The 15,875-nt window shown below is 38.6% G+C and overlaps 1 protein-coding gene across 1 annotated transcript; it reads left to right on the top strand.

The window, feature by feature from the left end:
- The first annotated feature begins 939 nt into the window (after positions 1–939).
- Positions 940–15,640, top strand: kif4 (kinesin family member 4). The gene is made up of 31 exons (XM_020086067.2): positions 940–1,156; positions 2,558–2,703; positions 2,783–2,897; positions 3,140–3,330; positions 3,464–3,553; positions 3,692–3,858; positions 5,212–5,306; positions 5,485–5,604; positions 5,861–6,036; positions 6,181–6,242; positions 6,349–6,481; positions 6,711–6,769; positions 7,054–7,159; positions 7,540–7,647; positions 7,785–7,961; positions 8,287–8,390; positions 8,556–8,700; positions 8,805–8,915; positions 9,015–9,098; positions 9,330–9,443; positions 9,963–10,118; positions 10,230–10,327; positions 11,077–11,206; positions 11,297–11,467; positions 11,591–11,710; positions 11,813–11,890; positions 12,105–12,206; positions 12,445–12,606; positions 13,290–13,415; positions 13,961–14,077; positions 14,770–15,640. Exons 2-31 carry the CDS (start codon positions 2,581–2,583, stop codon positions 14,977–14,979), a joined length of 3,750 nt encoding a protein of 1,249 aa, XP_019941626.2. The 5' UTR covers positions 940–1,156; positions 2,558–2,580; the 3' UTR covers positions 14,980–15,640.
- Positions 15,641–15,875: the final 235 nt, after the last annotated feature.

The following is a 15,875-nucleotide window of genomic DNA, read 5'->3' on the forward strand; positions in this document are numbered from 1 at the left end:
CCATATTCATGTGACTTGCATCCATCTTGGAATCTGTAGCACATTTCTGAATGCACCATTATGTCTCACCTGCATGAAGACTTTTCAGCTTTGCATGACTACAGCTGCATCACAGATGGGCTGTGAAAAGTGGCAACATGCTGGCTTGTGCATACAGTTTACAGCACTCACCGTCATCACATTAATCCTTCCTAATGATGTGACCCAGATATCTTACTTTGTTGACTATACATTTAGGACCTGCATAGTCTAGCATAAAGAATGACAGGCAGAATAAATCTCTCAGACTTAGAGATAAACGGAGAAAGATAAAGAGTGATTGCATTAATAAAATCTTATAATCATAGACAGAGCAGATGATTTGCACACAGTCAAGCCTTGGCGTATTCATTTCCCATTCATCACTCTTTGTACATATCGTCTGTTGCTTATTTTTTGCACAATTCTATTATTCTTTGTACGGATTATTTATTGTTTAGTTTATTGTACTGTCCTTGACTCAATTAACGCTGTATTTTATTTTACTAGAGCAATGCCGAACATAGTCAAATGTATGTGCACACACACACTGGACTGGTAGCTGGAGAGGTGCCAGGTCACCTCCTGGGCACTGCAGAGGTGCCCTTGAGCAAGGCTCCGAACCCCTCCAATTGCTCGCAGGGCGTTCTCCGGGGCTGCCCATCACTCCACCATCTCTCTCCACATTTGCATGTCTATGAGCCCTTTGTGTGTGTGGGATTGTGTTTCATGGTTTAAAAAAATGCATGTGAATAAATGAGTGTAAAAAGAATTTCCGCTTGAGGGATCAATAAAGTATCTCTTCTTCTTAAAGCCTATAATGTATCCTTTGTCAATGCTGTAGTTTTCTCTTCTTCCTGTGGGGGTCAGTAAAGCGGCGCAGTTACCATAAAACACGCATAGAAGAAGGAGGCGCGGGGAGGAGCCGGGTGTTTGAAAGTGGCGGGCAGTGACAACACTGATCTCACAGACGACGGCGGCCTCCACACTGGTCGAGAACAAAGTTTACAACAAGTAAACACTCCAAGGAAACGTTTCACAGAGGGGCCCGGATATTTATGTTCTCTTTTCTCCAGCACAGCCTCCGGGTGCAGGTTCTGTGACACGGGTTTCGTGGCGTTGGAGGAAACGTGGAAAGGTAACTTTAAAAACAACGTATTGCTAATAACTGCAGCTAGCTAGTTTATTAACTGCTGATATCGGTGTGCTCGGTTTACGGTGTGTTGTTTCTTTTTTTTTTGTTCAGCAATGTTGCTGTCATTTCATTTAAATGCACCTTTAACCACTGCTAACGACACAGTTGCTAGCTTGAGTTTCAGTGCGTCTCCGTTGGAATGAGCGTAAGATGCAGTTAGCTCGCTGGCTCGTGCATCCTATAACACGAACCGATCGACGGAGTGACATCCCAGTTAAATAGATGATTTATCATTACACGGCTCGTTGCAGGATGATATCTTAACACACAGCTCGGTTTTGATATGTCTGCTCGGGCGATGGGACTGGGAGCTGTGGTGTTATCCTCAGGCAGATCAGCTGCTCCACACACGGTGAATCATGCACTGACTCTGGGAACAGTTGTGACAACACCCATATTGATTCTGCGGAGACAGTTTCAGATTATCACAATTCTGCAAATTCATTAAACTAGTCTCGTGATACAGTCACTGAAAGCATTTCATTTATCTGTACTTAATGTGGAGACAGACAAGATGGTGAATATCCCTGTGCCACACAGTTCAGTTTGATTAAACACGGTCATAAGAGAAGATGGTGCATTTTAGTGGATGGTAATAAAGTGTACCTAACATTTTAAATTATAGTAATAATAACTTGAATTTATTTACTTCAAGGTTTCAGGAATTATCATAAAACAATGTCCATGTTATGATTAATATTATTATCATTACACAGAGAGATCTTTAAGGTTGTGGTTTTGTTTTTTTCAAATCACCACATCTATCTGGAGTGAGTAAAAAATCCATTATAATGCAAGCCACTATGACAGCTATGTAAATAACACTACTTTGATGTTGTCTAAACTGTTGAGTTGCTCACTTTCTTCAATTTCAATGCTTTCCCTGTTCTCAAATTATAACTAACATGTGTCCACATAATGTTAAATTCGTCATGTCATGGAAGAAAAATTGTTACTTTGAATAACAGGGATCACTGGGTTTATCTCCCACTTTGGTCAGTGTCAGCACTCTGTCTCTTGTTTAAAGGTTACATATAACTGATATACATGACATTAATGTGTGCCTGGAGTAGTGACTCAAACAAAGAACAGAAAAGTTCACAGCACAACATGCTGGATTGTGATTCCATTCTCTGGATCCCATGACTCTTCTATATCTTTACATAGAAAATACATTGGTTTCTATATTAATGTTGATTTTTTTTTTAATTTTTAAACAACCCACAAGTCTTTATTTCCAGTGAAAAAATTTGATGAGCTTCGATGAAACACCTGGCCACATTATTGGATTAGTGTTACTTCTCTTCATTATCTAATCCCCGTCTCCCCCTTCTTTTCTAACAGGATATTCATTGGAATCTGGCATCATGACAAATGAGGAGGCGAAGGTGATCCCAGTGCGGGTTGCTTTGCGATGCCGTCCGTTGGTACCTAAAGAAATCAATGAAGGATGTCAGTGCTGTCTCTCTTTTGTGCCTGAGGAGCCCCAGGTGCGAGCTCAATCATTTGGGAAAATACTTGTGTTAAACCTTTATGTGTAAAAATTTCTAAATTGATGTTTGTTTTCAGGTAATTGTTGGCACAGAGAAAGCGTTCACCTATGATTATGTGTTCGATCCCAATGCTGAGCAAGAAGAAGTCTTCAGTACGGCTGTGTCCCCCTTATTGTGTGGGCTTTTCAAAGGTAGCTATGTCTTTTGAAACAGCAATGGACTCTGTCTATCCAGTTTTACCCTAGTACTGGGATATGACCATGCAAAGTCTGCAAAATATGAACAGTATTGTATCTATGGTTTTGCTTAAATATATGTATTCAATTATTGGCTGCAAAAAAGTAAAACATTATCAAATGAACTAAGAAATGTCAAATTATTGTTTTAGTTTTCTTCGTCATTTTATAACTTGACTAAATTGTTCTTTTTGTAGGCTACCATGCAACTGTTCTTGCCTACGGACAAACAGGATCAGGAAAGACCTTCTCCATGGGAGGAACATACACATCAGCTCAGGAGAATGATCCTTCAGTTGGAGTTATCCCAAGAGTTATCCAGAGAATATTTCAAGAAAAGGAGAAACAGAAAGACTGTGAATTCGCTCTGGCAGTATCTTACCTGGAGGTTGGTGGACATATTGTTTTGTGGGTTTTTTGTTTTTTTATGACATTTATGTAGTCCTTTGCCTGCAGCAAATGTTACTTCTGCACAATAGCTATTAAATTTAATATTGTGAAGCATTTCCTTTATATTGTAGATCTATAATGAAGATATATTGGACTTGCTATGTTCATCTAAAGATAAACCTGCCATCAGCATTCGGGAAGACCCCAAAGATGGCATTAAGGTGAGTGATATCACACATTGTCTCTTGTATTGGGAGCTTATAATAAATGGACAGATAAACCTGAATAAACTACTCCCATGTCTAGTTATACATGTTGGTGTCAGCCTCTGTTTTCATTGACTATGTCTTCTTTTACAGATTGTGGGCTTAATCGAGAGGCAGGTGTCCTCTGCCCATGAGATGGTGGGCTGTCTAGAGCTGGGAAACTCTGCTCGCACTGTGGGCTCAACAGCTATGAATGCTGCTTCTTCACGCTCACATGCCATCTTCACCATCACACTGGAGCAGCGCAGAGGGACAGACAAGTCAGTGTGGTGTTTTCTCCATTCATAATTTTATTATTGTGATACTTACTTGATGGTTTAACATAGCATGCAATGACGGGGACGAAGACTATGTTTTGACAGTGTTTTCTGCAAAGTGTAAACGGTCATGGATACTGTACAGTGGCCACAGAAAGTATTTAGACCCCTGAATTTAGACTTAATCAAAAATTGATAACATTTTATATTTGAATTCTAAATTTGTTCAACACCACAAACTTTCTCTCATATTGTTCCGACATTTAATTCAGTACTTTGTAGAAACTGCAATTATGACTTCAAGTTTTTTTTCTTCGTCTTTCCACGTCGTGTGCTGTTTAGCCTTTTCTTTCTGGCAAATCCTCTGATGGTCCATCAGATTAGTGTGAAGTGTCTGTGAACTGTCAGCTTCAGGGCTCAATGGCTTTTAAGTCTGGACTTTGGCGGGCCACTAAAAGGCAGTCAGAGCCTTGTCCTGAAGCCACTCCAGTGTCCACTCGGTTCCTCTTGCCCCAGCCGGTATTCTAGAGTAGGCTTCCTTCAGGGACCTATAGCTTCATTGGGCTGCATTATTTGTGACTAGTCTCCTTGTCTGAGATGCTGAGCAGCACCCCCATGAGGCTGCTGCCACCACCATGCTACACAGTAGGGTTGATATTAGCTTAATGTCTTTAAACAGATTCTACATGTGAATATGCAGGATCTGTAGGTGAGGTACAAGATTTTAAGGCAAGAAGTGTCTGGTTTCTGTTTCTAGTTTGACGATTCACATTTGAGCTGACTTTTGTTGCCCATAGGTAAATGGTCTGTGTAGAGAGCAGTAGTGGCAGAACACATTGACTGAAATGTGTTTGCTATTGTCTTTTTAAGTATTTTCAGTATCACTATTTGTGTTTTATTTGTGAGAAATGTGTGATAAAAGAAGCAAGTCAAACTCTAAACAGTGTGCACTGAATGCAGTTTTGGCCCATACATCTGCTGTCTAGACAGCAAGGCCCAAAATATTAGCTGTTGCCCTCAGAGGCTAATTTGTCATTTGTTGACATCTCATGGGCTCCAAGATTGGGATGAGCCGAGTAATGATCAGTGCCTGGTGTGCTCAAGTCTAGCAAAACATTTTCTTCAGACTTTGAGTCATTTTAAATGTTTGACAAACTCCACACAGGATGATATTAAGCAATGAGACCGGAACAGGAAAAGATGCTTTGTAGTGATTAAATTTTAATTTTAATGTAATTTGACTTTACATATGTGTTTGTTCTGCTGTTTTTTGTAAAGATACTATGTGCTACTGCCCCTGAAATTGGACTAGTGTGCGCAATACAAGTTGAACATTTGTGGGAACTTTTGTTGCAGAGTCGACTCAGTTGTTTCAAAGTTGCACCTAGTGGATTTAGCTGGTTCAGAGCGACAAAAGAAAACCAAAGCAGAGGGAGATCGTTTAAAAGAAGGTAAATTGATATATCACATTTTCTTGAGATTCAGTTGTTTATACATTGTCAACTCTCAATTTATGATTCTCCCAAATTATGTATAGACTCCTGTATGAAATGTATATTCTTTATATTTTGATTATATCCTTAATTACACTATTACACTAGTTTTGATGCCATTTATTTTCATCTGTAGGCATCAGCATCAATCGTGGCCTTTTGTCTTTGGGTAACGTCATCAGTGCATTGGGGGATGAAAGCAAGAAAAACACCTTTGTTCCTTACAGAGACTCCAAACTCACCCGCCTGCTACAAGGTAGGCTTTCGTCATTGGTTATTAGCAAATTCAGATAGCATGAAACATTCATCCTGCTTTTATTTGCTTTGTTTGTCTGTTTGAAAGTCTTTTTTTAATCCTTGTATCTGTTCTGTTACGTGCGTGTTGTAAACTTGTTGAGTAATACCAACAACTTTACTGGTTAATGTACATCAGAACAAGCAGGTGTTTACTGCAGCTGTACACAGTCTGCAGAATAATTTTACTGAACCATTTTCTGAATTTACCTCATCAGACTCTCTAGGAGGCAATAGCCACACTTTGATGATTGCGTGCATCAGTCCTGCAGACTCAAACATGGAGGAGACCATCAACACCCTGCGATATGCGGACAGAGCTCGCAAAATTAAAAACAAACCTATCGTCAATGTTGACCCCAGATCTGCAGAAATGAGCCGTTTGAAACAACAGGTATAGAAACTGAAAATTCAGCAGTTACTTGTTTATATTAACTATTGTTTAGAAAAGAAATCAACGATTGATGAAGCTGAGAGTCTGTGACACACCTTCCTCTGTTTAAAATGGACTTTCTAAGTGTCTTGATTTATTCTTCAGGTTCAGGAGCTGCAGGTGATGCTCCTGCATGCCCGTGGAGGAGTAGCTCCGGTGCTCTCTGGGTAAGACAAAAAAATCCCCTCTTACATAACGTGAGATAGATACACCAGGGTTACAGTTTTCCCCACAACAAAAGACTGCAACAGTCACGTCCTCTGTCTGTTACAGGCCAGGGTCATCGGAGAATGTTTCCAAGCTGCTGGAAAGGAACCGCGCTCTGCAGGGCGAGAACAATAAGCTGAGCAGGGAGCTGAGTGAGGCAGCTGGACAGACCGCCTTCATGTTTGAAAAGATCATTATGGTGATGACCTTAAATTTAACCTTCCCTCTTTCAAAACCATTTTCTGAAAACTGTTGCCTCTGGTGAAAATGTTTTTTTTGTACCCATGAGTAGAAAAAAGCAAAGACAAATGAAATGGGTGTTGAAAGAAATAAAAAAAAAATGTAGTTTATCTTTCGCTGTTTACTTTTATTTGACAGTTTACGTGTCTTCATCATATTTATCATATTGCATTTCCTTTATTCTATAGACAGAACAAGCAAATGAGAAACTGCAAAGCAAACTGGAACAACTGCGGCACCATGCAGCGTAAGTTTACAAAGGGATGAAGCCAGCAGTGATTTAAAGGGTCTGACCGAATAAAGACGACACAAAAAACTTTTCTGTGCCAAGCTGTTTAGCTTTAGTTTAGCTTTTGCTGGTCAGATTATTTTCCTTTTTATAATTTTAGCTATTTGTTGTTGCATACTCACGATCTTAAGTTCTGTTCTGTTTTAGCACCCGAGAAAGGGTATTAAATGATTGATGTAAAATGTTTTTTGACCAAGGAGTTGATTATATTGGGCCTTACTCTTTATTTACCTTTGTTTCAGATGTACAGTGGATCTTGAGAAATTGTTGGAGACGCTTGATGACCAGGAATTGAAGGAAAATGTTGAGGTTATGAGGAATCTGCAAGAAGTCATTTTAGAGCTCAAGGTACTAAAGTCAAACTTGTACAATTATTCACCAAAAGACAGCAGGGTGGAGAAATACTGAAATCTGCATCATATTAGATTTTTTTTAAAGACTTACTTGAGTGATATATAATAAGTGAATTTAGCTTTTTGACCATTATTTATTATTGAGTACATCTTTTGAACCCTGTGCAGTTTGGACACTGTTAAAATGAAAGCTGAGACTTTGCACCTTAATGAAGCCTCCATTTTTTTTATTTCAAATTGAACCTCGGTATTTGAAGAACAGAAATGTGTTACTGTCTAGATATCTACAATCTGGACTGTTAATCCAGCTCAGGATAATTTGTTTCTCAATACCATTATTTTGAAACAGTTTTACTGTTTGTTGGATTTTAAAAGAATGAGAGTGCAGGGATCGCAGCCTCCATCGAAGCTATGGCTGCAGGAGACGATGCACCTGAGATGCCTGCGAATGGAAGTCAAAATGCCGCAGAGGACTCCCAATCAGTACGTTTACATTTATGCTCTTATTATTCACTTGAAATTACATTTGTTAAAGAATAAGAAATAGACTCCATACCTATCTCTTTACTCCTGAACAAAATGTAATGTAAGATGTTTCCCACTTCCACCACTCTAAACAGGATGCAGCCGTTGGTAAGGACTCCCCGGAGGCCTTTGCAACCCATCATGCATTGCGACAGGCCCAGCTCTCTAAGGAACTGATCGAGCTGAACAAAGTGTTGAGTTTGAAGGAAGCTTTTGTGAAGAAAATGTGCCAGAATGACAGCCAGCTAGAGCCGATGCAGTCAGAACACCAGGTACCAGAATGTTTGATCAGTTTCTAAAATTAATGGTTCAAAAACTTCTTTGTAATATTCAGCTAATATTCTTGTTTTTTATATTCTACGTCATATTTCTTTTTTATGATTTCTTTAATTTACTGACATTGATTTTGTGAGAATCCACTTAACATGAGGTGTATCATGTAACTCCCATGGTAACTTGTATGGTATTATGTTTCTGAGCATTGAAATGGGTTAAGTCTAAGTTGTTTTTGTGTGATTATATTCATTATAAATAATATAATTTAAATGTTGAAAATTGATGAACAGGTTTTAATCTTCAGAACAATGACTCCCACAGAAAAATTTAAAGACTCTACACTCGGCAGTTGAATCTCTGCAGAAGGAGAAAGAGGATCTTGTATTGGCTCTTCAGTCTGCAAAGAAAGACACTAACCAGGCAAAGTATGAATACTGAGGGGTTTTTTTCCGCTGTGGTTTTGTTGTACCTCCATGTAATATTGAAGCCTATTTATGACTTGTATTTGTTTTTTATGTAAAAACTAATCTAATAAGCCCTCAATCTTTTTCTTCTATCTTTGTATGACACACGTCACCTCCTTCTTGAAGGCTTAGTGAGCAGCGGAGGAAGAGGCTGCAGGAGCTTGAGGGTCAGCTCGTAGACATGAAGAAGAAGCTTCTTGAACAGTCTAAAATGATAAAAATCAAAGAATCCTCTGTGCAGAAAGTTGGCAAGCTCATGCAGGAGATACAGGTAACTAGTGATATTATCTCAATTAATTTAGTGTCTTTGATGGTGATAATTTAATACTACTTGTAGCACATGTAAGATGCCAAATCTAAGCACAATTCTCACAGTCCATGAAGACGCAGCGTACGCAGCTGATGAGACAGATGAGGGAGGACTCAGAGAAATTCAGACAGTGGAAGAGCAAGAAGGACAGAGAGGTGCTACAGCTGAAGGAAAAGGTGTGTAAGGGTCAACTTTTTCTTGAGACATTGCTGGACATTTTAATCCATTCATTCACTCTGTGTTAAAGTTCTCTATTTTTATTCATTTTTTTACAGGATCGCAAGCGTCAGTACGAGATGCTGAAACTCGAGCGGGATTTCCAGAAACAGGCCAATGTTCTGCGTCGTAAAACTGAAGAGGTGAGGCGTTTGATCTCAAAGTATATATGCTTGTTTTAATATTTTCAGCATCTGTAAAATAACAAATACGTACCATAATATGTTTTGTACCTACTTAGTTACAAACGTCTGAGTGACTCATGCTCTAAGGTTCTGTAATTAAGTTATCAGGTTTGTGTTAAACAGCCGAAAGTAAACATCACCTGAAATGATCCGAAGTAGAATTTTACAAGTTTGTTGTTTCTCTTTCAGGCTGCAGCTGCAAACAAGCGGCTGAAAGATGCTCTACAGAAGAGAAGTGAGGTGATAGACAAACGGAAAGATGCTCAGAACAGAGGAATAGAGGGAGCTGCTGCAAGAGTTAAGGTAGTAAAACCTGCCTCTAGAGCAGAGATGTCAAACTCAAGGCCTGCGGGCAACTTGGTACATCTCACTGATGCACACCTTCACTCCACCCCAAACTGTAATGAACTGGCAGCCAAGAAAGGATGCCAAACATCTGGCTCTGGCACATTTACCTAAAAGAAGAATGTAGCCTACCTAAATATGTTTTCTTTTTGCACCTTATCCAATATCCTGTCTATCCTGGGGTTAACTCTATAAATGTTGACTCTGTTTGGCCCTCGACATAGTCCCAGTTTTAAATTTTGGCCCTCTCTGTGATTGAGTTTGACACCACTGCTCTAGGGCTTCTAATGGCATTGACTTTTATATTGTCTATAAGAGGTCATTAAATGCAAATGGTGTTATATTCATAATTCAAATATTTATAATAATACATTAATATGTTGTAGAATGAAGTATTTCTATATTGACCATCTTTGTACTGTTGATTGCTGTTTATTGCACATTGTAATATTGTTAACCCTGTGTTTATGTGATCAGACGTGGCTTCTCAATGAAGTGGAGGTGATGGTCAGTACAGAAGAGGCCCGGCGCCACCTCAGTGACCTGCTGGACGACAGAAAAGTCTTGGCTCAGGAAATCAACCATCTCAAACAGCAGCTCGAGGCCGGAGAGAGACCTGCTCCCAAAATCAGGGTGAGCTGAATTTAAGAAAAAATGCACAAAAGTGGGAATATGAGAATTTATTGCACCAAGAGAGCAGAAATGTTACAAAGAATCACAGTTTAATTTTGTCCATCCATGCAGCGTCGGACTCTGATCATCTCTGAGCTGGAGAGCCACGGGGCGCTGGAAACGCCTCTGATCAAACAGGTGGAGAACCTGGAGACAGAAATGGGTCTCAGGTGAGTCACAGAAACCATCTCAGACTTGGTTCTAAACTGTTAATTTGATTTGAGTTTGAAATTCAATCTGCATATATCACACTGTCTCACCTCATGCTAAAAGACTTTCCATTACATATCTCTCAGCTGATATGTTTCTCATTTGCACTTCATTTAATGTTACAGAAAATAGTTTTAAAACTGAATAAAGTTTTCCATCCTGAGCTCACTATTGTCTGCTGTGGCAGCTGAATCGCCACCATCTGGCTAAAGCGGTTATTGAGTATTTTCTTTCAAGATACTGGATGTGCTTTCATTTCATGTCAGTGCATTGGATTTAGTAGGAAAGTAAGAATGAAGTTGTAGAATTATGAGAAAAGCAGTCCAATAAAATAAATAAAATCATAATTTTAGGCTACATGTCAGAAGAATTCGAGCAGATCAGCCTGTTGAGCTTTCTGTCCTACAGCAGATCACTGAGATGTTTTGTTACATCTATGTTAAAAATTTTGGATCCAGAAGGAATTTTTTTCTTTACCTTTATTCTCATAACATTATTGCTTTGTTCTCAATTACGACTTTATGCTGGCAATGCTAGTAATACTATTCTTGTAATCTCAGGTTTTTCTCTATATCAATGTGGCCTAATATTAATAATTTTGTGACTGTGAAACCATTATATAGATTTTACAGGAGATATCTAATTCTGTATATACTTGTTGTTCAGCAAAGGCATAATTAAATCTTCAGATTCATTTGTATTTGAACAGGAACGCCCAGATTGCTGACCTCCAGCAGAAACTTCTTCTCGCAGACAGCGAGGGGCGTTTGAAACAGCGCATCGACGGTATCTCAAGCATTGTGGAAGCCAAGTGTGCCCTGAAAGTCTTGATGTCTGAGGTGCTTCTTTGAATAAATCACATCATTCACAACTTCTAGGTTTTTAATTAGTTAATCGTGCATTAATTTGCTGTTTTCTTGTTCATGTAGCTGGTATCTGCTAAAACAGCCAGTTCCAAGCTGGAGAGTGAAGTCAAACAGGAAAAGGGAAACTCACAAGATTTAAGGAAGATGCTTGCTGATGAGAGAAATGTGATGTCAACCATGGACATGGAGCATCAGCAGCAGTTGGTGGAACTGGAGCAGGAACATCAAGAGAAGGTGTTCATGTCATTATTTATATGCCAGTCGAAACCATCATAATCCTTTTTAGAGAAAGGTTAGCCATGTAATAATAATGTGTGCACTGTGTGATATATTAACTTTTCTCTTTTCTGTCTGCAGGTGCTTTACCTTCTTAACCAACTACAGAGCAAACCCATATGTGGTGAGTCAGACACAAGAAAACAGGATGATGAGGAGAGTTCGAAGGAGAAGGAGCTTCTCCAGCGCCTCAAAGTTCAGGTTTGTCTCTGAGTGTTGAATCCACTATCACCAGTTTTCTCTTTGTTTTCTGAGAAAACCATGCCCAAGTTTATCATGGGCCTATTTGTAATATCATTTCAGGAAGAAGAGCTTGAAAAGTTGCAGCAGTTAAGTGAGCAGAACCAGAACTTGTTGGAGCAGAACGAGCAGTACAGACAGGTGACTGTAGAATTCACTCAATCATTGTTTAAAATCTTTTAATGTGAAGTGAAATTATGAATAATAAATTCTGTGCTTTAATTTATTACAATGCTTTAGAGAACTTACTATTAAAAAATGTGTTGTCTGGTAAATAGTTGCATTTTGTTGCTGTCCATGAGTGCAGATATGAAAAATAAACATTCATCTTTATATATTGCTTCTCTCTTAATAGAAACTCTCACTGCTTCAACTCGCAAGTGGGAAAAAAATCCTTGTGCCTACAATAAACAACGAAAAGAACCCTGATGACTCGTTTGACTACGTTCCTCCAAAGGTTAGTATTGCGGATATTATACTTTGTATCTATTGTGTGTTTAATGTTCAAGTTGGGATATTTATATATGACAATATAAACATCATATTGAATATACATATTTAAATGCATTAAAACAAAGCTCTGTCTAAAACTATATTAAGAATGATTTAGTCAGAAAGTTTAAAAAGAAAGAACAATGCACCAAGAATGAATGATTCTGTGAACATTATCTGTTTTTTTTTTCTCTTCACAAAAGCCTAAAGTGAAGCGCTTCACCACAGCAAAAGCACCGCTGAACATGGCCATCAACGTCGAAGAGCTGATGTCTGATGAGAATGAGAGCGAGGAGGAGGAAGAGTGGCGCCCTGAGAAACCCGAGAAGGGACGCAGAGCGTCAAAGAAACCGAAGACAACTGGGGTAAGACTCAGGGACAGGATCTTTAAAAAGACCCTGACTGACCTCGGTTTTCAGTGAAAGGTCACAAATGTTCTTGTTAAATTTCTCTTCAAAGAAAGACCAGTAAATAACCTTTTTACTAAATCTGTAAAGCTGCTGTCAGACATGCACTGAACTCTGGATAATCTTCTGACATATTCTGGAGGGGCTGTACATGAAAACGCAAATGTGCGGAGGTTGTCCTGCCTGCCTTCTAGTTAAAACTCAGCAGAATGTCTGAATCAGCTCATGTGAGAACACAGCAGGAGAGTCTCTGAGAGACACACACAAAATACAAATGTCCCTGGATGAAAAAGTGAAGCCATATATGTAGAAGACACAAAGATGTCCAGAGAGCTTTGGTTATAAGGGGCAGTGATGATGTGCTGTAAAAAACAAAATAAAATGTGATCACCACTACGGTATCGATTCGTTACCTTCTGCCTGCACCTGAATGCTCCACAACAATTCTGTGTTGTTGTTGTAAATACAACGATAACACAGATTCTACTGCTTCGTCCAAACCCAAATCAAGGGACTTCGGCCAGAGTTCATGTCTGAAAACAGCTTATGTATCAAAATTTTACTGGTTAATACCATATACACATATAAAGATCAGGCTTGTGATGCAAAGGCTACAATTGTGTTAATTTCTCCTCTTGCAGTGTGCGTGTAAAGGTCGCTGCGGTAACAAACAGTGCAGATGTCGCAAAGGAAAGATGACGTGTGGGGAAAATTGCCAGTGTGATCATGAGAAATGTCGAAATATGGACAACCAGGGGCCTGCTGAGGTAAATCATATTGAATTGTCTGATCATGTTCCCCATCATCAACTGGTTACACAATAACTTGTGTTACATGCAACTTAACCTTTGTATGTATATGTTTTCAATCTTTGTATATGTATACAATCTAATGTCTTAAACATGTGCAGGTTGAATTGTCAGGATGTGTTTTGAAAGAATATTTTATATATATATATATATATATATATTATACTCATTAATAATCATTCATTTAATTAATGCCACAACTAATGTTAACGTATAAGGTCAAAAGTTATCATATGTGTTTTTATTTGTATTTATTTATTATTATAACTGCATGACATCACTGATTATATAATTGAAATATTCAACATGTTATATGCTATGCTATAATTAGTTACTAGCTCTAGTTAAAGTTTCTTTGCAGCCACAGACATGTTTCCACTTGTCCAGTCACAACTGAACAGATACCCTTGATTTGCATTATTGAAAACATTGGCTTCTTTTATAATAAATGCATGAGAAACAATAAGCATAGTTCTCAGTTTTGAACGTTTGTCTCATTCCAGGATGTTGGTCAGACAGAAAATGTTTCCAGGAACTCTGCGTCTCTTCAAGACCTGACAACTGCCAGCCCTGATAACAGCACCTTCTTCAAACCGCCATCTTGCACTCCCACAAAGAAGGTAAATTGGCGTCTTCTCAGCACTCAGCACCACAAAGACAAATCATTCCTGTGGTGGTCTTGAGAGTGATTGCCATATATATGCAGAATATGTGCTTCAGAGTTAAAAAAAATACTTAAATGCTGCACTTCAGTTGATTTATACAGACTGAGGTGCATCCTCTTAGGTCTAATTCACATTCCATGATTTAAAGCCTGATTTGCCAGTCGCCAACACAAGTTGCAGACAGAAGCCCCTGTTCAAGCGCTTGATTGTTGCCAATTGATTTGTTAGAACTCTTCAAAGACGAGACGAGAGAGGCTTGCAAATGTGTCACAGACTTTGATCAGATTTCCAGCAGGCTGCTCTACAATGGTGTCAGAAATGCAAAAGTGTGTGTATTGGTGGGACATTGATACCAGGGCACCATTTCCACTGTGAAGATTCTGGCTTCAAATGAAATCATTGGTGCGGGTGTTCTTATATCTGGGATATTATAGCTTTATTCCTGGATAGTGGGAGGAAGTGGAGAGATGCCATTCATCTGCATATACAATTTATGGTCACTTCTTTATTCCTCCTGTTTAGGCAAACTCTGCAAATCTACATTTCAAATTTGTTCTGATTTCAAATGTGTGTTTTTGCATTCAGTATCAGGTCCACAAAGATCTAATGCAGAACCAGTACTAACATACCAAACTGTACCATTCCAGGTGCTAAAAGAGATTGGAGACATGGGACATGCCCCTCCAGACCTGAAGCTGGTCAGGAAACCCATCTTGAAAGAGGAAGAGGAGGAGGAGGAGGAGGATGCAGAGGAAGACAGAACAACAGTCAGTTTCCTCAAGAAGAAGAAAAGACTCCTGACGAGCTTTCAGAACAGTTTTTTCTCTGGATGCACACCAATCAGAGAGGAATCTTAATTGGGACGGTGCCCTGGGGCTTTCAGCATTAGGTGTCCGTATGTATGTGTTCAGTTAAATGTTCTGTCAAAATGTTTTCAGTCTTTTTATGTGTTATGTGTTGTATCGTAACTTGAAAGTAGCTGTTGACTGTAAAACACTGTTTTCTCTAGAGGTTAACTTGAGGACTGTGAATAACATTGATTAGTTTATTGAAATTCACAATGAAATGATAAAGAAGCCTGTATGAAACTTGTAGTTGAATGTATTAAATCACATTTCTTCCATAGTGTAGAACTTAATCTACCTTTCTAATACATGAATTCAATAGTTCTCTAATCTACAGTCACATTTTTACAGAGCACTATTCAACACAATGAAGCTCAACATCCTGGAGAGCAACTTGTTTTTAACTCTTATAGTATCCGAGCTGAATAAAGATTTACAGTTAAATCTTGTTTTAAAAAAAAATTAGTTTTTCTTTTTTGTCTCCAAGTGTATCAATGTTTAATATCATAGCATCATAAACTGATGTAAAATATTTTCATTCATTAATGATCAATGTTTTTACTCTAGGATTTTGCTGAGTTTAACTGAGCAGTTTCAGTATTTAAAATGTAGCACATGTTTCGTTCAAGTCCCCCAAATGTTCATAAATGCAAAATAAACAGCTGTTGATCAAGTTGCTTTTTGTCTATGTATTTCAAACAGTTTTATTTGCTACCTAAAGTCCAGTGTGTAAGATTAAGGTGAAAGGGATCTATTGGCAGAAATTAAATATAAAATAACCCTTGTGATGTTTTCGCTAGTCTGTTTCATCTTAATTGTATGAATTGTTGTTTTCTTTACCCATGTATGAGTCCTTTATATTTGAGTACTTTATATTTACGTCAGGAGCGGGTCCTCTCTACGCCCAA

The sequence above is a fragment of the Paralichthys olivaceus genome, chromosome 15 (genome assembly GCF_024713975.1).
Source record: "Paralichthys olivaceus isolate ysfri-2021 chromosome 15, ASM2471397v2, whole genome shotgun sequence".
In the NCBI taxonomy this organism is placed as follows: Eukaryota; Metazoa; Chordata; class Actinopteri; order Pleuronectiformes; family Paralichthyidae; genus Paralichthys; species Paralichthys olivaceus.

What these genes read in the sequence shown, in the direction of transcription:
- kif4 (XM_020086067.2), top strand. Translation starts at nt 2,581, where the DNA reads ATGACAAATGAGGAGGCGAAGGTGATCCCAGTGCGGGTTGCTTTGCGA. An exon ending in TGTTTGAAAAGATCATTATG is followed by an intron (nt 6,482 to 6,710) that starts GTGATGACCTTA and finishes TTTATTCTATAG; the next exon opens with ACAGAACAAGCAAATGAGAA. An exon ending in CAACTGCGGCACCATGCAGC is followed by an intron (nt 6,770 to 7,053) that starts GTAAGTTTACAA and finishes CCTTTGTTTCAG; the next exon opens with ATGTACAGTGGATCTTGAGA.